Raw genomic sequence first — 26,092 nt, 5'->3', positions numbered from 1 at the left:
AAATGGCAGTCTGGGATCTGAACCCAATTTTTCTCCAGATAAAGTACTTTTCCTCTTATACTCACAGGATCAATAAATTGATAGATCATTGGAATGTAGTAGAAACAGTTTAGTTGGAATTTAGCAGTACTTTTGATACAGTATTTTATGCTTTTGTTGTAGGAAAGATAATGAGATCAATCAGGGGTAGAATAACTGTAGCTGGAAGGGACTTGAATGCATCTAGTCCAAACCTCTTCTCTCTTTCCCCTCCTTCAGTTTTATAGCAGAGGCCACTAAGGCCCAGAAAGCAGCTTAGACCAAGACTTTGAACTCTAGATCTGGCATTTTCCCCACTGTACAATGCTGCTTTCTGATGCTTCACTCAACAAGCACCCCTTTCTGTGCCTGGCACTGTGCTAGTGGTTAGAAATACAAAGGCGAAAGAAAGTTTCTGTTCTCAGGGAGTCAGTATTGTGACAGGGGAAGACAGCACATCCAGTTACAAATACCTGGAGAATAAATATCAAAAACATTCAAGGTCATAGATGGAGGCAGTTGGCAAGTTTTCTAGCCTTCAGAGGGATCAGGAAAGGTATTGGTTTCATGGAGAGTGTAATGCTTGGACCGAAATTTAAAAGAAGTTAGCACAGGGAAGGGTGAAAAGCCTTCCAGGCTTAGGGCATGGCTCCCTCTGCAGAGGCATGGAAATGGGAGTGCTGGGTGTGAGGAAAAGAAAGGAAGCCAGCTTGGCTAGTCTGAGAAAAGGGAGTAATAAGCAATGAAGCCAGAAAGGTAGAAGGGGCCAGATTGTGAAGGGCTTAAACCCAAAAAGAGGACTTTATCTTTGATTCTAGAGACTAAAGGGAACCACAATAGTTTATTTAAACAGAGAAATGATCTAGTCATACCTGTTTCAAAGAGTCATTTTGGCTCCTTTAGGAAAGATTTGGAATAAGGAAAAACTTAGGGGAAGTTATTTAGCCTATGTACTCCTCAGTATCTTCTATAATATGAGGTTTTTATTCAATTGTTTCACTCATGTCTGACTCTTCCTCTCCCTTTTTGGAATTTTCTTGTGAACATATTGGAGTGGTTTGCCATTTCCTTCTCCTGCTCATTTTACAGATGAGGAAACTGAAACAAACAAGGTTAAGTGACTTACCCAGGACAACATAGCTAATAATCAGGTTTTTCTGATTCCATGCCTTGTGCTCTATCCATTGTGCCATCTAGTTGCCCCTTATGATATAATAATGTGAGGAGATTGAATTCTCTGAGGACCTTTCCAGTTTTAGATTTAGGTTCCTCTGATAAATAGAAGCAATATATATATATATATATACACACACACACACACACACACAAAGCAGAGTTATTTGGGGAAGAACACTAGCTGGAGGAGGGAGTCAGGAAAAACATTTTTATAAGAGTGCACTTTTTAACTGAGTCTTAAAAGAAAGTAGGGATTCCAAGAAGTGGAAATGGGGAAGGAGAGCACTCTGACAGCCATTAGAATCCTGGAATGATTTCTAAGCTACTGTCCTATGACTCTTCCTATATATCTTCACCATATTACTTCCTTCACTATTTTCATCAATTTGAATACTGTATTCATCCCATACCTTAGTACAGGACTGTCCAACCTTACTTTTAAAAGTTTTTATTGAAACACTAGACAATATATTTTGATTTGCCATTTTAGTGAGAGCACTTCGGTAGTTCTACTTCATTTACTAAAGCATTTAGTAAACCCATAGATAGGTCTCCTTGGGGCTCATTTTGGACAACCCTGTCTTAGTATATAACTTTTGTGAGTTCAGTGTTCAAAACAATTCTTCACCTTGTGGTCAACGTTCTCTTGATGAACCAAACCCAGTTTTCAGACAGCAAACTTATATTGTTTTTCAGATAATAAGACATTCTATTTCTGTGCCTGTTGTCAAATACTTTTTATCTTGGTTTAGTACCTGCCAGAGCTCCTGTTCTACTGTCATATCCCTTGGTATCACAAGATTACTTCCATACTATAATGAAGCATTTGAATTTTATTTTATTTAATTTTTTTAGATTTTTGCAAGGCAAATGGAGTTAAGTGGCTTGCCCAAGGCCACAAAACTAGGTAATTATTAAGTGTCAGAGGCCTGATTTGGACCCAGGTACTAATGACTACAGGGCCAGTGCTCTATCCACTGCACCATAGCCACCCGAAGCATTTGAATTTTAAAAGGAATTGTTGGGAAAGCTCAAGGCCAAGAGATATTTTTACCCATAGCCATCTCTTTCCCAAAGGATTCAGCAGAGGTAAGAAACAGGTGGTTCATTTTCTTTGTTCTGTACTTACAGACCACAATTCAGATCCCACAGTTCATTGACTATAAGGTTGAGTCATCATGACGACCAACTCTATAACACTGGCCCTGACAAGAATCTGTATTAGAAAATCTGTAGGAGTATGGTTATGACCTTTTATCATAAAGAGTGAATAAATGAGTTAGCCCGCAGTTTACCTTTCATCTCCAGTTTCTGTGTCTCTCCTTGACCTCAGAAATTCTTTCATCTCCCCATGAGAGTCCTCCATTTGAAAAATATTAATGAATAGTCTTAATTTTACCTTTAATTTTACCTTTGAGTTTGACAAATGGTAAATTTGTTTCAAAAAGTTACTTTTTGTCCTTTGAATTTTTCTCATTCTGTTCTTGTGATATCACTTTCATTCCATTGTAGCACAATTTACCAGGTGACAATGAGCAGCAATTGGGAGGTGGGGATAAAATTTGTTTTCTTTCTTCCTTCCCCTTCCCTAGGGCTAGGAAAGTATTTTCCTATTGAAATGTCAACTTAGCTTAAAAACATTTTCCCCTCTAACTCCAGCCCCTTAAAACTAACCTTTACATTAACAAATAAAATGAAAAGTAAAAAAATTCAGTGTAACTAAAGTTCAGTCGGTTCAAAGCTTCCATGATTGTACTGAATCCTTCCTTGGGAATTTTGGAAACCTTGTAAGCAGAATTAAAATAATTTCTCAGCAATGAGAGAGCAAGCTGGGGGCTCTCCAACAGATGTAATCACTCAAGGAAAACTTTGTTTGACTTGGCTGAGTTACTCCTTCATTTTTTCCCTCTTTCATGCAGCCGCCAGTCCTCCCCTCCTTCCTTTTCCCTTATGCCCCCCTCCTCCCTTTCTTCCTCCCCTCATTTCTCTCTCTCTCTCTCTCTCTCTCTCTCTCTCTCTCTCTCTCTCTCTCTCTCTCTCTCTCTCTCTCTCTCTCTCTCTCTTTTTCTCCCTCTGCCTAGACATTCATTGCATTCTGGATCAAACAATAGCAGCTTGGCTACTTCCAAATCCAACAGCAAATCTAAATGAAAGAAGGGGGCCTTTGGTTGTCATAAGAATTCGTGGCTACTCATTTCCTAGAATTAAACCCTCAGCTCTGATCTGTAACCTAGCCAAGTCTGAGACAATGACTGGGTTTCCATTTTGTTCCTTTGATAGAGAGTTGGATACGTGCTCCAAATGGGAAAACAAAACCTACGTCATGATAGAGAGACAAAAATCCAGTTTCTCACATGGTAGGTCCATTCTCCACTTGTAGCACATTCTCCACTTACCAGCACCCAAACTTTTTTGCATTCCCAGGCAGAATCTTAGCATCAGGTTTACATGTGGAAAATATAATTATTATTTGTCTAGCTATCAGAGCATTTTGTCCAATAATGGGAAATGCATGTAGATGACAGAAAAGGTCATAGCATGAATAATTTAGAAAAGGTCTTTTTGCTATGTAGCAACCACAGTTTGTTATTAGACAAATGGCAAGTCATTTTTATATTCCATATTTTCACAGAGTACATATTCAGAGATGTGTCTATATGAAAGCATATTGGACATTTCTTTTTAATGTGAAGGAAAGGAATTTAGAGGAAACAAAAGTGATATGAAAAGAGATCACTGAGCTATGGAAAGTAATGATGCATTAGGAAGAGGAAAGTTTGAAAAAAGGGTGTGTAGTATAGTGGAAATTTACAGTGCTGCGCTGTAGTATGAAAGTCACCTACTAGAATAGCTTGATTGAATAGCACTTTACACTTTAGTGGCCATCTCTTACCCCTGTATCTGATGGCATCTCATCTCTGATCATCTCTGGGCTTCATTGTTGCATTCATGTGATGCAGAACTGCTAACTAAACTCACAGGAAAATGGACTGTTTCCAAAGCTAGATGTTTTCTTAGAATGAGTGATGTGCCTGAGTGTTGAGGGACCCAATAACTTCTCAAGCAGGAGCTCCTACTCTACAGTAGGAATTAGCTCAGGCAAGCCCAAACACATTCTGATCAAAAGATTTTGGGTTAAGAAGATTGTGTCTGAGATCAGGTCTGTCTGAAAAACTATCCTTTCCTTATTTGATGCTTCTCAGGGATTGTGCTGGATTCATTCTTTTTAGTTTTTTAGTTCCTCACACATACTTTGGGCCTCTCTTGTTCTCTCCTAGTGGAATCATTCCTTTACCTCCTTTTCTGTAAGAAGTGTTCCCTTCAGTGATAGGAATTCTACAGAAATAGAAACTGAGGCTTAGCTTGTATGCGGATGAAATTCCACAATTGGAACTATCTTTAAACAACTGAAGTTTACTGACATTTAACTGCTCCTGGAATATGGTATTGATTTCCAACCCATGATATCAGAATAATTCTTTAAAAAATCATATCCTAATGGGACCCAGGAATCCATAAATAAGATCTTCCCCATGACTACAGCAATATAGGAAAGTATAGCATAAAAACCATTTCATAGATAAGTAGTGAGACATAGAGGATTTAATGGCTCCCTCTAAATCACATGGCAAGTTAATAGCAAAACAAAATAGAATTTAGGTAATATTCAAGATGGTGTCATCTTTCCTCTTGGGTGGTATTATTTGCTTTTTCTACCCACTCCAGTATTGAAACTGATACTGTCACTACCATTCTTGCATGGCAAAGTATATATTAATGTGTGAGGAATGAGATTAAGAGTAGCATCTAGAAAATTCCCTCAGGAAGTGCTGGGTGAAGAACCAATAGGAACTTCATATTGTGAGACCATGGTCCCATACTAAAGGGGAAACATAGAAAATTGGAAGTTCAGCCTAAGAAGTAGATGCAATCTTCTTAACCCAAAAGTATAGTATGTACTATAACATAATTTTCTTCCTAGAAATTCCAACTAATCTTAATTCAGCCACATAATAAAACTCCCCAGTGAATATGTGTCTACTCACCCTTACTATAAGACTCGCATTTTTGACGATGGGAGGGGAACCTCAGACACAAAGAATCCAAGGGCTTGATGAAGAACTTAAAACAACTCTTTTCTTATTCCCAGCCTGATATGGGTCAAAAGGCCCTGTTCATTCTCACACCAGGGGTTCCAGTAGATCTCTTACTGCTTGGGGTTCTTCTTGAGTACAGTTCATAGACCATTAAGCATAAATGTATACACCAAAGAATTGCCAACCAGGGAGTTAATTTCCAGTGTTTTTGATTGAGGACGAAAAACAGAATAGACAAAAAGAAATAATAAAATTTACTTATCTTAAGTTGAATATTTTAATTTTCTTTTATCCAAAAGCCTGGTGGAAAAAAAGGCACAAAGAAATTAGCATTTTATTAAAAACCAGGGAGGAATAAGGAGTAGTGATTTTTCTTAATGGTCCTTGAGAGTTTGATTAAAAATGACAAGTGTGAGATACTATTTTCCCTTACTTTGTCTTATCTGACCTACACACAGTCCTTTATTCCTTTACTAAAAACTGGTGAAGTTTCTTTGTAAGCAGGTATCTCTTATGTTGAAAATTTGAATTACCTTTGCTTGTTTTCCTCAAATTATTTTGTGTTTGGGGTTTAGCTAAAATATTTATCAACAGCATTATATTTCATCTAGACTTGTAAGAAGACTGCTTTATTTAATTTCCTCATATACATTATTTCAGATAATCTATACCTTGTTGCTGAAATCTTAAAGCTTTCAAAAATGTCAAATAACTTGCTTATCTTGTTCATTCAGATAAACACCTCTCAACATCCTGTTTTTCTTATGTCATACGAACAGGAAGGGAACGATTGTTTGAAATGTGCGTCAGCTGTAGCTGTAACCAGGCAATTTCTGAGTCTCCCATCTACCATAGAAACTTAGGGCTGTACACTATGCTTCCATGTGAATAGAGTAGAGAGACGGCATGGTTTGAAAATACTTCTTGGGCAAAGATTGAAAGCTTCTGGGAAAGCTACCTGGGAATTTTTTGGGGGGGGGAATCTAATAGCCCTGATACTGGAGGGAAAATTATCTAATATCAAATGAAGAGTAGTAGGTGCCTTGGGATATCTTTCAAACATTTTCAGGAAGACTCTGGAACCAATGGACTTGATGTCCAGTGTATTAAGTGGATACCCCTGTGATGAATTTAAAGAACATAGAAGAGAGTGATGGGATAGGCAGTCATGAATGGGTTTCAGTCTCTTTCTCTGGAGGGAGAATCCTAATGGATGAGGTACATTGGACTGCTGGAGAATGTATTATAGCTTATGGGAGAATGTACACTCTTTGAGGGCAGGGACTGGTTGTTTTTTGGTTTTTGTCTTTGTACCCTTAGCACCTAGCATTTTGCTGTTTGTTTAATTAATATTTGAAACAAAATAGTATCAAGATCTGGAATTGAAAGAGATTATTTAAAATTACCTCTTCATTTTACAGATGAAGAGACTGATTCAAAGAGGAGTTACTTAATTTGCCCAAGATCATATAGTGGTAAAGATGGTACTCCAAGTTCACTGTGCCATTTTGAGATATAGGAGAGATCATATGTTCAGGAAAAACCAGAGGAGGGAGGGAGAGAGGGAGAAGAAAGAGAGACAGAGACAGAGAGACAGAGACAGAGAGATAGAGACAGAGAGACAGAGACAGAGACAGACAGAGAATATGAATGGGGGTGGTTAGAGAGAGAGGGAAGAGAGTACTAGGTCTTGGACTTCTCATACATTTTTTTCCTCTTCTCATTTGTATGAGACAGATTATAAATTTAGATTTGGAAGTGATATTGGAAGTTCTGTATACAAACATCCTCATTTTACAGCTAAAGGAAACTGAGGCTCTAAGATATATTTGACTTGCCTGGGGTTGCATGTACTAAAATAAATCTATTGTTTTGTTGATGCAGATGATCTTTCTAACAATGCTGACCCATCCAGTCCTGCCCATTCTTTGTAACTCTTATCCATGTCATCTCAGTTCACCAAAATGCCAGGGCCTTCCTTGCTTTCTTTTTATATCATAAAAATCCCTGTCGAGCACACAGGTTGTCAGTGATTATCCTTACTGGCTAGATGAGCAGCACCTCTTCTTTTTTTAGCATGTATATGTCTAATAACATCCTTTACTTCATCTTTCATAGTCCTTATTTGGTATGTGCTGCAATCAGCATACACCTTCTATATGGCTTTTCATTGCCTGTTGAGTAATACTCATTTTTAATTCTTCCAAGATTGTAGGGTTACATGACTCATAGTCATATAGCAACATTGGTAAAATATTGTAAATGTAAAAACATCTTTATTTCAGGAAGAGATTTAGTATCATTAAGAGAATTTTTCACTTTCCTGAAGGAAATCTAGCCTGCTCATCTGCTTTTTAATTCTAGGTCCAGCTTGTTCATTTGCCCTGTCTGTTGAACATATGTATAATGGTAGAGAAGCTCTATAGGTTGTCCATATAATAGCATGTCATAATCTAGGCAATATGTATTCTTCATTGACTTGGTTTTTCATGTGTGAATGCCTAAGACCAAACTCTTTTGAATGGTTATGGATCTCATTTGAGAGACTTTTGATGCAACCAATATAATATTAGCTGTAAGGAGGAATAATTATAGGGTCTTGTTTTTAACCTAATCCCTCTTAAATTTGAACTCTATGCTAATCTACTCCAGGAGAGTGATGAACTCCTTTGATAGGTCTTTCTCTCCCTGCATTATTCCTCTTATGAATTTTTTCAAATTTTAAAGTGTTGAATCTTTTTAAATCATCTTAAGTTTTTAATTTGTTTTTTATCTATAAAAACAGAAAAATCATCTATTCCAAGAGGATACAGAAATTTAAAATTAAATTCTTCAGAAAAGGAAGGAAAAAGCATATATATTAAATGTTTAGTACAGTATATAGTATAAATTATTATATATGTATGAATATGTGTGAATATATGTATGTATATATATATATGAGATAATTTGTAAAGTGCTTAGCACAGTACCTGATACATAGTAAAAACTTGATGAATACTTCCTTCTTTCCTGTAAACATAAACACACACACACATACAAATACACACACACACACACAGACACACATACACACACACACACAAAACAGTGAGCTTACTACAGCTTCAATAGTGAGCTTACTACAGCTTCAATACAATTATGGAATTTTTTCTTCCCCCAGAACCTCTTGGTGATTCACTATAGCTATTCACATTACTACAAGTATCTGAAATATCTTACTTATTTTTTAATTTTGGGAATGAAGTCAGGTTATCATGTTTCTAAGGGGAATCAGAATAACATGGATCTAACTAAAGTCACATTCTTTTTCATCCCAAGGGTACATTTTATATATTAGGCATATATATCAATTACAGAGAATAAATTTTTCAAAAAGATATTAGAGAAAAAAGTACTGAAATTTAGAATAAGGTGAAAATTCAATTATTGTAAATATTTAAATTAGCTATTCATGGGATAACAGAGAATTGAACAATTTATCTTGATCATCAGGGCCAGTGATCCCTGAGATAATTATGATCCAAAGAGAGGGTTGAACTAGGCTAGAATGGTAATCATTCAAAAGTTAAAGCAGCAAACCTCACAGTTTTTCAAAATGATGATGCTACTTTCCTGATTGGGATCATTGGGATGAAGCAGGGGACAAAGATGCCAACATGGCCAGAACATGCCTAATCATAATGATGAACCCCAAGAAGACCCCGGCTGCAACTGTCTCCTTAGATGGCTCTTCTCATCCCATTACTTTAATTTCCAAATATTTCATTCTCTTTTTCCCTATGAATTGTCTTTTGGAGAGAGAGAGAAAAGCAACTAAACAAAACTAATTGATAGATGGATCAAGTCTAATATTGAATGTAACTTTCCATAACCATTCTGCAATGGAATGAAATGTTTTTCTCATCCCTAAGCTGAATTTACGATTATATTTGAACAAAATTTGGTTACATTTTTTTGTTCTTTCCATTTACATTGTTTTTTAATTAAGTTTTTTTTTTGGCAAGGCAATGGGGTTAAGTGACTTGCCCAAGGTCACACAGCTAGGTATTATTAAGTGTCTGAGGTCGGATTTGAACTCAGGTCCTCCTGACTCCAGACTTCTCACTCAACTAGGAAAAGGTAAAGAGAAGAGGATTAGGGTAGATATTAATCTTAAGCAAAAAAACCTCACAAAACTCTTAACTAAGGATGTACAAAAATATTTATCATTTTAGAGGTGCCAAAAAAAAAAAAAGGAAATCTGATGGCATGCCCATAAATTGGAGAATAGCTGAAGGGTGTGTGTGTGTGTGTGTGTGTGTGTGTATACACAGATACTTGTGTGTGTGTGTATAGATAGATAGATATGTAATAGAATATCATTATGCTGTAAGAAATGATGAAGGGAATGGTCTTGAAAAAACAAAAACCTGGGAAAATTCATATGAATTGATGCAGAGTCAAGTGAACAGAACCAGGAGAAAAATTTATGCAGTGACATTGTGGTAAGAACTTTGAAAGAATTACAGACTCTGATCAGCATAATGACCAACTAAATTCCAGAAAATTTATTCAAAAATAATGAAACTTCTATCTAAATCTTGATTAAGAGGTGAAGGACTCAAGAGTACAAAATTAGATCTATTGTTTTGAACATGGCCAAAGTGGGAATTTGCTATGCTAGACTATACATGTTCATCATTGTTTTTGTGTGTTTGCCTTTTTATGTTTTTCTTCACGCCTGTGTTTTAACTTCAGAGTGTATACACAGCTTTGGTTTTTTTCATCAGGCATACTTAGAAGTCCTCTATTTTGTCATTGATCAAGTTTTTACCTTGGAGCATTATTCTCAGTTGCTGAATAATTTTTTTCCCCCTTGGCAAGACAATGGGGTTAAAATGACTTGCCCAAGGTCACACAGCTAGTAAATATCAAGTGTCTGAGACTGGATTTGAACTCATGTCTTCCTGACTCCTGGGCCAGTGCTCTTTCCACTGTGCCATCTAGCTGCCCCTGAGTAAGTAAATCTTGACTGTAAGCCCATATTCTTTGCTTTCTGAAATATGATCTTCCCCAATCTCTTTATTTTTTAATGGAGCTGTTAAATTGTACGTGATCCTGACAGTGATTCCCTGGTATTTTAATTCATTTTTCTGGGGGTCTTGCAATATTTTTTCTTTGAATTGGAAGATCCAGATTTTGATTAAAGTATTACTGAGAGTTTTCATTTAGGAGTTTCTTTCAGGATGTGACCAGTAGATTCTATTTCTAGTTTTCTCTCTGATTCTGGGCAGTTTTCCTCTTAAAATTCCTTGAAATAGGATATCAAAGCTCTTTTTATGTTTGTAGCTTTCAGGCAATCCATTGATGCTAGTTGTCCCCAAGAGCTCTGATTCCCCTTCTCCTGACACAGGATGAGTGGTCTCTCTAAGGAGATTATGCCCATTATAAGGTCCCTTTCTCTCCTTAGAATATCTTTCTTCCTCCATGGGAATACTTATCTGTGCAACATCTTTCAATTATTTAATATAATTCAAGAAATTCTTTTCTTGGCATTTCAAAGTCCTTCACAGTAGGACTTCAGTCTCCCTTTAAGACTGTTTTACAACTAGTGAATCACATATATCAAAAGTTTTCATTGTTTTCATGGAGCAAAATGCTTATAGTTATATATATTAAAAGTATGTTTAAGGGGAGAATTCTTAAATAAACAAGTAATAGAAGAGGACAAAGGATTGAATAGGCATTTCAATTCTGTGAAATTATAAATGTTTTGTACAAACAAAAACAAAGAAACTAAGATAAGGGAAGTCATCAATTAGAAAGAAATTGCATTGAATCTCAGATAAAGGACTGATATTTAAACTATATCAGGAATTAACATAAATATATAATACCAAGAAATATTAATGATAAAAGATATCAATACAATTTTCAAAAGAATTACAAACCATATGAAAGAATGTTCTAAATTCCTAAAAATAAGAGAAATGCAAATTAAAATAATCCTGAGGATTCACTTTACATGTAAAAAATTGATAAGATTAAACTAATATATCATAGGAAGGAGAAAGCAATAGATCAACTCCATCTCAACAAAAAACTGCTCCAAACAAATCTAGAAAGCACAACAAACAGAATCCTAATGGATAAATTCAAAAACAAAACAGTGTGCCATTGTTTTTCTAGCCTCTGTTGCCATAAGAGGTCTGTGGAGCCCGGAGTATGGGGGCTGGTCAAGAGCACTGTTGTGAAGAACTGCATTATCCAGAGAGAAACTTTGTACCACAAAAAGAAGAGTTCTCAACACTATCAGGGCTCTGTAATGGGAACGATTGCCAATTAGCCAACTAAATCATACAGTAGATACAGTGTCAGGCTGGGAGTCAGAAAAACTTGAATTCAAATTCAACCTTTTTAGGCTAGAAGTCTGTTAGAGATACATATACTAATTAAAGTTCAATGTGAAAGATTTTTATGTAGATTTAGAAAGAAAAATCTAAAGGGTTAGAGAGTCATTCTGCCTTTTCAATTTTTCTCTGACCTGAGTCATTTTTTATTGTTCAATAACAAAAACAAAATTCCATAGTAATTACTAAATAAGAGTACTAACTCTTGTTAGAACAGAATGTTTAGCATTTAAATATCAGTTTTTGATTCATCAAACTTAAAAAAATACATCAAATACAGTGTTTAAATAAGGCAAAACTTTAGTCTTATTTAAACACTCTAAGGATTCTTTTTTTAGCCTGGTTAAATGGGAATGTATTTTATTGAATAAAAGATGTTTTTGTTCTCAGGTCTATCATTACCCTAATCAGTTTTAGGAAGGAGTTCTTCCTGAGATGATTAATCCTTCCCTTCTAAAATAGGGATAAAGCCCTTTATAAAAATTATATGAGAAGATTTCAAGGCAGTATATGATTTCATAAATGATAAAGGAATGTTGATAAGATTTCTCATTCGTATTAGGCCAATAATTTCTTTTAATTCTTATTTAAAAATTTTTTCAATCAATAAGCATTTATTTTCTCTCTCACCACATTAGGAGAAAAAAGAAAAACTAAATCCTCATAACAAATATTCACACTAAGACAAAATAAATTCTCATTTTGACTGTGTCCATTTCATTCTTCATCTTCAGTCCATCCTTTTTCTACCAGGAATAGCCAATTGTATTATGTTTAATGTTACTATAGGATATATTCTGGTTTATATCCCAGCTGCACTAGTAAATCATCTCCCCAGAGTGTTGTTTCTCTACTCCTTCAGTACTCTAGGGATAACCTGAAAGATGGAGAAGGATTATCTTCTCTGATGATGTAGCTCACATTTCTCTACTGATTTTTGTCTTGCCATGATTATCATTTGGTATCTCAGTGAGACAGCCAGACTTAACTAGCTTTTAAAAAGTGATATTTTGGGCAGCTAGGTGGCATAGTGGATAAAGTACTGGCCCTGGAGTCAGGAATACCTGGGTTCAAATCTGGTCTCAAACACTTAATAATTACCTAGCTGTGTGGCCTTGGGCAAGCCACTTAACCCATTTGCCTTGCAAAAATAAAAAACAACTAAAAAAAGTGATATTTTACTAAAATGCTAGGTCTTATGACACTCTCCCACCAGTACATTTAAAAATTCAGGGGAAAATGGCCTAAAGTTTGAAAACACATAGGACAAAGAAGTCTCTCACAGTTAGTGGAAGCCTTTTTTTTTATCCCTGAAATCATTAAGATATGCCTTTTAGGTATGATGTAGTATTTCTCCTGGGCTCCTTTCTAGAACCTTAAGTCTCCTCTTACTGTCCAAATTTGTCCTCTGCTCCTGATGCAGACTCCTGTGCCAGTCATTGAAGTCCAAAGGATGCTTCTAGAATTCTAGTTGAAAATATAAATCCTTTAGTCTTTTATTTATGTTTTCTTGGACTAAGGTTTTTTATTTACAATATTGTCTTTTTAAGGTAGCCCAGCAATTCTTAAATTATCGCCTTACTTTCCATATTATTTGTTTTTATAGTGGATATTTTCATGTCTTCTACTTTTTTGCTGAATCTTGATTTTGCTATCAGGCATTTATTAAGCACCTTCTATGTATCAGAAACTATACTGGGTGCTAGGAGTTAAAAGAAAAGCAGAAAAAAAAGAACCCTGCTTTCAAAGACCTCACAGTTTGAAGGGTGAAACAATATGAAGGTTACTGGAGCTAATGAACAGAGGAAAGATGTTAGCATTAAAGGACATCAGGAAAAGTGTTTGTTGAAGGTGGCATTTTATCTGGACCTTGAAAGAACTCAAGGGAGGCCAAAATGAGAAGATAAGAAGGAAAAAAAATTCAAGCATGAGGGAAAACTCATGACAACACAAGAAAACCAGAACCACTAGATTGTAGACCAGGTGGGTAGGCTGGGGGTGAGGAAAATAAAGTATTAAAAAATTGAAAAGAAGAGAGGGTCAGTTTGAAAGACTTTAGATACAAAATAAAGGATTTTATATTTGATCCTGGTAGTGAGGATAGGAAACCAGTGAATTTATTGAATAGAGGGGTGCCATGGTCTGACCTGTACTTTGGAAGGATCAATTTGACAGCTGAATGGAAGATAGGAGACACTTGAAATAAGGAGACCAGTTGGAAGGTTTTGTACTGGAGTGGTATCAATATCAGAGAACAGAAAGGGACTTATATGAGAGATATTAAGATATCAACAAGCCTTAGCAGAAGATTGGATTCAGAGGATGAAAGAGAGAGAATTTGGAGTCAAGAGGATACTAGGAGGATAGTCACACCCTTGACAATAATAGGAGGTTAGGAAGAAGATGAGGGAAGAAGATAATGTGTTTAGTTTTAGACATGTTGAATTTAAGATGTCCACTGAACATAACATTCTTGATGTCCAGTAAGCAATTAGAGATGTGAGACTGGAGATTTAGAGAGGTTAGATAAGTAGATTTGACCTAGCTCCTTTTCTTTGTAATATTTATTATTAATTAACCAAAATTATTAATTAACCAAAATCAAGCCTTTTGAATCTGGTATTTTACAAAACGGTTACCAAAAAAATGGAGAGTTTTATTAGTAAATTTTTCCTTCTAGTCATGACTTCTGATGTTCCCTCCTGACTCCAGGGCTGGTGCCCTATCCACTGTACCACCTAGCTGCCCCCATGCAACTATCTGTTGAACAGTACAAACATCAATTCCTTTTGGAAAAGAGCACCTAGCTGTTCTTTAAAGTTTCAGTAAGTATGCTTTGTACTGGTGTTCACAATAAGTTTCCCTCTCTATCCAGCCACCTTGGTAGTACAAGTTGTAAAAGTAAATATTTCCCCTCCTCCCCACAAAGAGAGAAACTTCAAGAAAAATACAGTGAGGGGAAAAAGTGTACTTCAGTCTGTGTACCATTAGTTCTGTCTTTGGGATGAATCACATTCTTTTTTTTTTTTTTGCAAGGCAAATGGGGTTAAGTGGCTTGCCCAAGGCCACAAAACTAGGTAATTATTAAGTGTTTGAGACTGGATTTGAACCCAGGTACTCCTGACTCCAAGGCCGGTGCTTTATCCACTATGCCACCTAGCCGCCCCTGGATCACATTCTTTATCATAAATCCATCAGTGAAGTTACCACAATTTTTTTTCCCCACAGTTGCTATTGCTAGCTGGATTTCCCTTGATCCTATTCCTCCCCACTCCCGTTTATTCTGTTCCCTCTCTCTCCCTTCATCCTGTCCCACTTCAAAATTGTGTGATATCTGACTACCCTCTTCCATGATTTTCTCATTCCTCTACCACTACACCCCTCTTCCTGTCTCTGTCCCCTTTCTCCCATCCTCTTTCTCATTCTCCCTCTTCTTCTGCCCTATTCCTTTGCAAAAGCTTTTTTCTTGCCTCTTTTACATGGAATATCTTAGCCAATTCTATCTCTCCTTCCCCTTTTCCCCAGTATATTCCTTTCTTGCCCATTAATTCCATCTTTATCATATATTATATCTTCATATTGAACTCCTTCCTGTGACTTGTCTATATAGGCTCCTTCTAACTGCTCTAATACATGGGAAGGTTCATATGAGTTTTCAGTATCATCTTCCCATGCAGGATTGCAAACAGTCCAACATCATTAATTCCCTCATAATTTGCCCTTCCCATCACGTTCTCTATGCTTCACCTGAGTCCTGTACTTGAAGATCAAACTTTATGTTCAGCTCTCATTGCAATAGAAAAGTTTGAAAGTCCCCTATTTCATTGAATGTCCATCTTTCTCCCTGAAAGAATATATTCAGGGAGCCAAGATGGCGACAAGAAGGGATCGAGTCTTAGGAGCTCTCTGATAGAACTCATAAGCTAAGGACTCTAACTAAACTTTCAAGAGACAGAACCCACAAAGGGACCCAGTGAGGCAGTTCTCCTACTCAAGGTAACCTGGAAAAGAGTAGAAAGGCTCTGCTCCCCGGGATCAGAGGGGCAGCCCGCAGGAGGGGTGGCCCGCCAGAGCGAAAGAATTTCAACCTCCAGGAGGCAGCCCCAAGGAGCTGGGAGCTACGGCTCTCAGCAGCAGAGGAGTCTCCTGAGCTGCACCCTGGGGAGCACCAGGCACAAAGTGGGGGAACAGCGGGGGACCTCTGCCAGAGCAAGGGCATGGAGCCCAGCCCTCAGGACACACAGCCAGCAGGTGGTCTTTCCTCAGCCCAGATCGGGGAAACAGAAGCAGGCGGAGCCAGTAAGCAGGAGCTCCCAGGGCATGAGCCCATTGAGCTGAGGGAGGGGAGTGAAGAGAGAGAGACTGCAGAGCTCTGTCCTCTGCCCTTGGAATAGGACTCTGGGGCTCTGACCACATTCAGATCCTGATCCCAGTCTAGGCCCCCCCATAGAACAATAGGGCCCCCCCACCTCGGCCCCGTGGCAGAGGGGGGCGCTTATGGTCATTCACAGACCAGGAGGGAGGACAGAGCCTCACACACACTGAGACCCTTGTGGGGGTGTCCCAAAAGCTCAGGAAGCACCCCAAAAACAGGCCCAGGCTGGGAAAATGAGCAAGCAGAGAAATAAGAGGAAGACTATTGAGAAATATTTTGCAAATGAGCCCAAGAAGGATCAAAATACTCAGTCTGAAGATGAGGAAGCACAAGCTCCTGCATCTAAAGACTCCAAGAAAAACAGAAATTGGGCTCAGGCTATGACAGAGCTCAAAAAAGACTTTGAAAATCAAATGAGGGAGTTGGAAGAAAAACTGGGAAAAGAAAGGAGAGAGATGCAGGAAAAACATGAAAATGAAGTCAGCAGCTTAGTCAAGGAAATCCAAAAAAATGCTGAAGAAAATAGCATGCTAAAAACCAGCTTAGGTCAAATGGATAAAACAGTTCAAAAAGTTATTGAGGAGAAGAATGCTTTAAAAAGCAAAATTGGCCAGATGGAAAAAGAGATAAGAAAACTCTCTGAGGAGAATAAATTCTTCAAACAATAGAATTCAGGGAGATTGATGAATTTACCAGAAATCAGGAATCAATACTTCAAAACAAAAAATAAATGAAAAATTAGAAGAAAATGTGCAGTATCTCATTGAAAAAACAACTGATATGGAAAACAGACTAAGGAAAGATAATTTAAAAATTATTGGAATACCTGAAAGTCATGATCAGGAAAAGAGCCTTGACATCATTTTCAAAGAATTACTACAGGAAAATTGCCCTGATATTCTAGAAGCAGAGGGCAAAATAGAAATGGAGAGAATCCACCAATCCCCCTGAGAAAGAGATCACAAAAAACCAACCCCTAGGAATATTATAGCCAAGTTCCAGAACTCCCAAGTCAAAGAGAAAATATTACAAGCAGCCAGAAGGACACAGTTCAAATATCATGGAGCTGCAGTCAGGATCACACAGGACTTACCAGCAACTACATTGGAAGCTCGTAGGGCTTGGAATACAATATACCAGAAGGCAAAAGAGCTTAGAATGCAGCCAAGAATAAACTACCCAGCAAGGCTGAATGTCCTCTTCCAGGGGAAAAGATGGACTTTCAATGAACCAGGGGAATTTCAAATGTTCCTTTTGGAATGGCCAGAGCTGAACAGAAGGTTTGATCTTCAGATACAGGACTCAGGTGAAGCATGGAGATTGGAGGAGAGGGGGGAAATATGAGGGACTTAATGAGGATGAACTGCATGTATAGAAAAATGATACTGATAATATTCATATGAACCATCTCAGTTAATAGAGCAGGTAGAGGGAGCTTTTATAGTTGAAGCACAGGAGAAAGCTGAATTTGAAGATAAAATATGGTGTAAAAATGGAGTTAATAGAAAAAAAGCGAAATGGAATGGGAGAAAGAAGAAGGAGAGTGGGAATAGTCCAAGATATTTCACATAATAAGATTTCTTTTATTACAATGAGCTATTGCAATGATATGGAAGGGGGGAGGCAAGGGGGAATGAGGGAACCTTTGCTCTCATCAGAGATGGCTAGGAGAGGAAACAGCAAATATACTCAATGCGGTATAGACATCTAGAGTAAGAAGGGGAGGACAGGGGGAAGGGGTGGGGATGTGAATGAAGGAAGAGAGGATGGACCATGGGGGGAGAGTGGTCAGATATAACACATTTTCTTTTTTACTTCTTGCAAGGGGCTGGGATTGGAAGGCCTGCCCAGGACCATAGGGCCAGGTGGATTCTGGGCCTAAGGGATGGTATGGGGTCTCAGGGCTTCTTGGCCCGACCAGGGATCTGTCTGCTGCGTCACTCAGCAACCCTACAGCAGAGTCAGAGTGAAAGGAGAGAGAAAATATAGTACTTGGTAGTGGAGAAATAAGAAAGGAGAGAGTTGCGATCAGCAATGGAAACGTTGGAAAAATATGGAAGTAACTTTTGTGATGGACTTATCGTAAAGAATGTGATCCACCCATGACAGAGTTGTTGGTGTTGGAACAAAGACTGAAGCACATTTTTTGTTATTATTATTTGGGGGAGGGTGCAGGGCAAGTGGAGCTGGGTGGCCTGCCTGTGGCCACATAGCAGGGGGATCTTTGGGTGTCTGGGGCCGGATTTGGACCCAGGTGCTCCTGGCTCAAGGGCCAATGCTCTAGCTGCCACTCAGCCACCCCTACTATTATTACTATTTTATTTTATTTTGGGTCTTTTTTTTCCTTCTTTTTGGTTTTTGCAGGGCAGTGGGGATCGGGTGTCTTGCATGTCACATGGCTGGGTGATTGTTGGGTTTACGAGGCTGGATATGGACTCGGGTGCTCGTGGCTCCAGGGCTGGTGCTTCGTCCATTGTGCCACCTGGCCATACCTACAGTTACTACTATTATTTTTTTTATTTTAATTTTTTTCTCACCCCTTTACTTTTTTCACCCAAGCAAGTCTGTCTATATTCATGGGGGGGAGGGGTATTTTGTTTACTTGTAAACAAGAATATTTTATTAATGTAAAAACACATTTGTACAAAATGAGAATAAAAAAATAAATTAAAGTTAAAAAAAAAGAATATATTCAGTTTTGGTGGGTAATTGATTTTTGTTTGTAATTAAAGCTATTTTTGCCTTCCAAAATATCATATTCCAAACCATAAAAGCCCTTTAATATAGATGCTGCTAAATCCTGTGTAATCCTGATTGTAGCACCATGGGAACTGAATTGTTCCTCTGCCTCCCTTCTTGTAATATTTTCTCCATTTCGGAGTTCTGAAATTTGGCTTTAATATTCCTGGGAGTTTTTATTTTGGTATTTCAGGAGGTGATTGAAGAATTCCCTCAGTTCCTATTTTACCCTCTGCTTCTAGGATATCAGGGCAATTTTCCTGGAGAATTTCATGAAAAATGAAGTCTAGGCTGTTTTCCTAGTCATGACTTGCAGGGAGGCCAAATAAATTTTAAATTATCTCTTCTAGATCTATTTTCCAGGTCAATTGTTTTTCCAGTGAGATAGTTCACATTTCCTTTTAGTTTTTCTTTTGATTTTCTTTTGTTTCTTGATTTCTCACAAAGTCATCAGCTTCCTTTAGCTCCATTTTATATTTGAAGGAATTATTTTCTTCAGAGAGCCTTTTAAAGCTTCTTTTCCATCAGGACAGTTCTGCTTTTTAAGGTATTCTTCTCCTCATTGACCTTTTGGACTGCTTTCCATTTGACCTAAACTGGTTTTCAAGATGTTATTTTCTTCAGTATTTTTTTTTGTAACTCCTTCACCAAGCTGCTAACTTGGTTTTCATTATTTTCCTGCACTGCTCTCATTTCTTTTCTCAATTTTTCTTCTACCTCCCTTCCTTACTTTTCAAAATCTTTTTTGAGCTCTTCCATAACCTAAGACCAATTCCTATTTTTCTTGGAGGCTTTGGATACAAAAACTTGATTTTGTCATCTTCTGAGTGTTGATTTTTGATCCTCCAAGGGACCAAAGTAATTTTCTGTGGTTAGATTCTTCTTCTTCTGTTGTTTGCTCATTTCCCCAGTCAATGACTTGATTTTAACTCTTTGTTAAGGTGGGGGCTCTGCTTTCAGGGTGGAAGGTACACTGTCCCAAGCTTTTGAGGATTTTGAGAACCCTCTCCCAGGGACCTCAATTCCTTCAAGGTCTTATGAGAGGCTCTGACTGCTCCAGTCTGTGGATGATCACAATACTCCCCTCTGCCCTTGAACTATGAGAAGGGTCTCTTCTCTGCTATGGCAGTAAGGGGTCCCAGACTGTGACCTAGATCTGAGTATGGACAAAGCACAGAATCCTGTCCCAGGGATAGTGGAGAGATCTCTGTAGTCTCCCCTGTTCCCCTTTCCTTTCTGGGCTGAGAACTCTAGAAGAAGCAGCTGGGTGGCTCTGCTGGGACCAGGGCTACACTGAGACCTTCACTGAGACTTGCACTGGCCTGGACCCCATGCTTACTCTGGTGCAGCACAGTTTTCCCGTTGACCTTCCAAGTTGTTCTTGGCAATCTCCTGGGCTGAGAAGTCTGGCAACTACCCTGCTGCCAAGGACCCAAGTGCCCCCAGGGACCCAGGCACTCAGTGGACTATTCCTGGATAATTGGAACCAATTGACTCTGGCACTGCCAGGGCTGCACTACAGCCTTTTCCAAACTCATTGGAACAGACCATTCCTACAGATCTTCCAAGTTGTCTTGGGTGAAAAAATTGTTTCACTTAGTCTTTCTGTGGATTCCACCCCTCTAGAATTTGGTTAGAGTCATAATTTCAAAACATTTGGAGTGGTCTGGGGAAGAACTGCTGGGATTTCCTGACTTCATTCCACCATCTTGGCCCCACCCTCTCTCCCTTTTCATTTCTTAACCAAACTCTCTAAAAAAAAAAAGCTATCTGTACCCTCCTCCACCTCCACTTCTCTCATTTGTACTTCAGTCTGACTTCCATTTTCATCACTCAACTGAAAAATGCTCTCTCCAAAGTTATAGTGATCTCTAATTTGCTAAACTCTCTGGTGGTCTGAGTCCTTATTCTTCCCAGCCTAATTTCTCCATTTGATACTATTTACCACCTTGCCTCATGGATTTTTTTCTCCTCTACAAATTTTTGTTACACTTCTTTTTCCATCTGAAATTTTCTTCTCAGTCTTTTTTTTTTTGCTGTTTAATCCTCCATATGATGCCCCTACTATGGGTATTTCCTCAGGTTCTGTCCCAGGCCTCCTATGTAAATAGTCTCATAACTACCCACGAGTTACCTCTCATCTCTATTCAGATGACTCACAGATATTTATATCTAGCCCCAGTCTCTTCCCCTGAGCTTGTCATTAAATGTCAAACTCAATGTCCAGAAACCATCCCAAATTCAACTTTTCCAAGACCAAAATCATTCTTTTCCCACAAATCCTTTTTTCTTTTAACTTCTCTAAGTTTACAAAAAGTATTACCTTCCTTCTAGTCTCTCAGGTTTATAACATTAGCATTATCCTTGACTTCTCATTCTTCCTCACCTTACATATCTAAGCAGTTGTCAAATCTGGTGTAATTTTCACATCTTTTGCATCTAATCCCCTCTCTTCACTGACTCAAAGTATCTTAGTTTGGGCCCTTATCATTTCTCTTCTTTGGGCTTCTTGCCCAAATCTCTCTGTATCACTCTCTAGCTTAGACTGCTGCAAAAATCATTTTTTCTTAAGCACAGATCTGATCATACCACCCCCCTATTCAGCCTACTCCATGGGCTTCATGTTCCCATTAGGATAAAATATAAACTCTTACTTAAAGCCCTACCTGAACCCAACTTGTCTTTACAGCTCTATCAGTCTTCTCTTTCCTTCTCCATGCTGTCTTGATGAAACAGATCTTTTCTCTGCTCTTCATTGATGACATCCATCTCTTGTCTCTTTGCCTTTGCATGGGTCATCTCACCCCCTTGTCTAGCATATTTTCCTTTCCTAGTTCTTCCTTTAAGACCTAGCTCAAGCATCAGCTTCTGTATGAATCCTTTCCTTATCTCCTCAGTTTATGGTGCTTCAGCCATTTCATTTAACTATTTTAAGTATGTGCTTATAGTAATCAACTTTCATGTTGTATATTTTTGGTATAATCATGCTGAGCACAGCACTGGTACAATATTAAAACAATAAATATTTTGTTTTGAATATGAGAGTGATCTACTTTTTTATTTGATTAGATTTTAATTTTTTCCTTTTAATTTGATATTTATTTTAGTTTTTTCTCTAATAAATCAATGACCTGTCCACAGCTGATTTAGAAATTCTTTGTGTATAATAGCCAAGTATTGCTTATTAAGGTAGAGACAGTTTTGCAATTTCAGGTTTGTTTTGTGTGTCTTTTTTTTGAAAGGCAATGGGGTTAAGTGACTTGCCCAAGATCACACAGCTAGGTAATTATTAAGTGTCTGAGGTTGGATTTGAACTCAAATCCTCCTGACTCCAGGGCCAGTGTTCTACCACACCATCCAGCTGCCCTCAGGTTTGTTTTTGTGTTGGGTTTTTTTTTTAATGATTTTATTTCAGCTTCACCATACTCAGTACCTCCTGATTGTTTCCTTAAAGACAGTATCCAGGATAGAAATGTGTGAGACTTTTTTACAGTCTGTAAATATTTAGCCTATTTTATTTATTGACATTTTGAGCCATAATTTAAATATAGTTTTTACTATTTTCCCCCTTTGCCCATCTTTGTATTGATGTCATTGAGCACTCAGTTATATGTTGATTTATTTAGATCATCTTAAGTTATTCTCAGAATTTCTCTACCTGTTGTAAGAAATATTGGTGTATAAGCTGAGTTATGCTATGTTGATTTTTTGACATGCTCATCATGAACATTATAATATATGGTGAATAAGTTTCTTGTATGGTGATGTTTCTTGTTGCCTTTGGACCTGTGATTTTTTAAAAAAAAAAATTCTTATTTGATATTTTAAAGACCATTTGAGAAACATCCTTCCATTTACCTGCACATACCTTCTATCTTATGGTTTCATTGATCTTTTGAATATCAACATTGATATCATTTATTTCTTTTATTAGTGTGTTTGCTTGGTCAGTAGACACAATTCTCACATTTAAAGCACAAGCCAATAAGTTCTGATTTATTGATATCCAACAAACAAATAATTTTGGGTACCTTTTGTCTTCTTAATCATCTCTCTGCTATCATTATTATAAGAACCAAAGTGGGTACTGCACAAAATTGACAGACATTTTGTATTTTTCTTTATTTCATGGGTTTCCGTAGTCTGGAAGTCTTCATTTAGAGACTTCTCCTTTGGTAATAATCCTCTCCATAGTTAGCTCATCTGGTATTCAGAAAGTAGACATTATCTGTCACTAGTGAGGGTCTTTAACATGGACCCTGTCTGAGTTTACTATTTTCTGCTTCAGCATTTTGGAATTTGAGGATCTCCTCCATACAATCAGAATTGGTGTGTTAGTTTTTTGGGGGTCCAGGTCTTTCATTTCATTGGTTTTCAAAAATACCTAATGATGAAATTCTCTCTACCAGGGTAGATCAATGACTGTTCTGCCAACTTAGAGTCTTAGAAAATTGTCTACATCACTGTAAATTTAGTGATTTTCTCAGGGACATATTGGTAGTGCTGTCTGACTCTGATGGCAGCCTTCTATCCATCATGACACCCCTCAATCCTGTGTTGTATGTAGGGCAAATATTAAACATATTTTACAGATGGTTAAAATGAGGTTTAAGGTGTCAAAGTGACTTGCTTATGATTATATAAATATGTATCAGATTTCGATTTAAATGCAAATTTCCTGACTGAGTTCAGCATTCTTTCTACTGTTATGCAATATCTTAATTATTTCATTTGTGCCTACCATCAAGTTTGGAGCTTTGTAGGATACAAAGAGATACTATTTCCCCTCTTTTGGAGGAACTTAAATTATTGCAGATATTTTACTGATACTTAAAGTATTAATATTGTTAATAGTCATAATATCAATCTATTTATTGCTTTGTATTTTCATAGTATTTAAAGTTTTACAAAGCAGTTTCCTCATGTGGTATTATAATTATCGTTATTTTACAAACAAGGAAATTGAGGGTAAAAGAAATTAATACTTATCACATCACAGTTTCACAAATGCTTTAGTCAAGTAATAAAGTACCATAATATAAATAGCTAATATTAACATAGAAGTTTACAATTTGCAAAGTATTTTACATAACATAAAATCATTTTAGTCTCAGACACCAACTTTATGAGTTAGGATTGGCTCAGTGAATAGAATACTGGATCTGAAGTCAGGAAGACCTAATTCCAAATTCAGCTTTGGACATATTTTACCTCTTATGACCTTGGGCAAATCTCTTCACCTCTGCCTGCCTCAGTTTCCTCATCTGTAAAATGGAGATAATAATAGCACTTATATTCTAGAATTGTTGGGATTGAATAATATTTATAAAATGTTTTGTAAATCTTTAAGTGCTGTATAAATACTAGCTATTGTTGTTAGATATTACAGATATTATTATTCCCATTTTGCTAATGAGAAAATGAGAATCAAGTTAAATGACTTGCCTATGGTCAAATGTCAGTAAGTATTAGAAGTGAGATTTAAACCCAGGTTTTCTTGGTATTGAGTCCATTGCTCTCTAATTAACATCATACTGGCTCATGTTTATATAGCACTTTATAAATAAAAAGTATTTTATGTTCATATATTATTTTCTTTGATCCTTACAACAACCAGTTGTAATAGATAGGCAGAATTGTTATTATTATTTGAGAATATTCATTTAAAAACAGCTTACTCAAAGAATGAACCTATTAAATGTTAGACTATTTACTTCTCTCCAGATTCTGTTCCAATCTTTATAAATGTGTTTACACTTTTGCCTAGTTATAATTTTGTTGTGCTCAATTGTTTTTAAGTCATGTCTGACTCTTTATGACACTATTTGAAATTTTCTCAGCAAAGATACTTGAGGGGTTTGTCATCTCCTTCTCCAGCTAATTTTACAGATGAAGAAACTGAGACAGGTAATGTTAGGTGATCTGCCCAGGGTCACTCAGTAAATGTCTGAGGTCAGATTTGAACTGAGAAAGTGGGTCTTCTGACTCTAGGCTCAGCACTTTATCCACTATACCACTAAATTGTCCCTAATTGTAATTAATGTGCACATATTTTCTGTTAAGTCTTTTTCATTTAACATTTTGAAGACATTCTTCCATGTATTGAAACAGTTTAATGATTTGGAATTTTCCATAGTTATATGTTATGCTATCAGGTTGGCATGTTGGAATAAGTCAATCCCCTATTATCAACATGTATTATTGGGAGCATACTCTGATTTGTTAAACCTGATCCTCACTTGGCTTCTTAGAATTATGGGGCATGGGCTGATTTTCATGACATATTAGTGTCTTTCTTGCTTACAAATGATATAAAGGTCAAAAGCTTAGGATTCAGGGTGGCTAGGTGGTGCAGTGGATAAAGCACCGGCCTTGGAGTCAGGAGTATCTGGGTTCAAATCCGGTCTCAGACACTTAATAATTACCTAGCTGTGTGGCCTTGGGCAAGCCACTTAACCCCATTTGCCTTTCAAAAAAAACAAACCTAAAAAAAAAAGCTTAGGATTCATTTTAGGTTGTATGCTGTAAGTGAACAACAGAGGTCCATTAAGTTTCGAATCTCAAAAGTTCTAAAGCTTGATTGGAAGAGCAGAGACCTATCAGACCACTGATTTTTAGTGATAAAAATACTTTGGTTGTAAATATACCACTGAGAGTTTTTTGTTTGAAGGAGTAAGTATGAATCTTCCCTCTTGCTCTTGTTAAGCATTGTAGGAGTGATGTCTGTTGTTCAGTTGTTTGGGTTCCAGAGGGAGGATTTTGACGCTGTAATCCTGACTGACAGTTAGGAGGTTAATGGTTTCCAAAAGAGTGGCCTGGAATGCCCCATTTCTCTCCGCTAATACAATGCTCCAGTGTGTCTAGGCTGCCTGCACAGAAGCAATAAATCTGTTTTGTTTTGTTTTTTTCTCTCCCTTATTCCCCCCTCTTTTTCACCCCCTTCCCTGTCCCTAGGCCAGGACCCACTCCTGTTACTGAAAACCCTTCAAGCTCTGTGGACAAAGAGAGAGCTGCAGAAGGTAAGTCCCTTTCTTGGAGCCTGCCCCCTGCACAATGGAGCTCCTGGCTGTATGCAAAGCATGTCCAGCCCAGTGCAGGGCTGTCAGGACTGTGATTGTGTTTGGTTACATTACGCAGGGGGAAAAGCCCTACCGATTGGCAGGCTGGGGGAGGAGGCAGGTCTGTCTGCTTCTCAGCAGACCTGGGGCACAAAGGAGAGAATTCCTCAACACTAAGGCAAAGGGGCTGGAAGCCTAAAATTCAGCTCTTTTTTTCTTCCTCAGCACAAAACCAGA

The 26,092-nt window shown here is 37.5% G+C and overlaps 1 protein-coding gene across 6 annotated transcripts in view; it reads left to right on the top strand.

Moving 5' to 3' along the window:
- The window catches only part of EXD3 (exonuclease 3'-5' domain containing 3), a 441,427-nt gene that overhangs the window by 134,036 nt on the left and 281,299 nt on the right, over window positions 1–26,092 (top strand). For 5 of the 6 annotated variants that reach the window (XM_074210599.1, XM_074210601.1, XM_074210600.1 and 2 more), the window contains one exon: window positions 25,752–25,816. In XM_074210599.1, coding sequence (XP_074066700.1) covers window positions 25,752–25,816 — 65 coding nt within the window. Of the gene's footprint in view, window positions 1–13,272; window positions 14,509–25,751; window positions 25,817–26,092 lie in introns of those variants that run through there. The other variant, XM_074210603.1, reaches the window with a different exon arrangement.

The sequence above is a fragment of the Macrotis lagotis genome, chromosome 1 (assembly GCF_037893015.1).
Source record: "Macrotis lagotis isolate mMagLag1 chromosome 1, bilby.v1.9.chrom.fasta, whole genome shotgun sequence".
NCBI lineage: Eukaryota > Metazoa > Chordata > Mammalia > Peramelemorphia > Peramelidae > Macrotis > Macrotis lagotis.
This window is presented reverse-complemented; position numbering and strand designations above follow the sequence as displayed.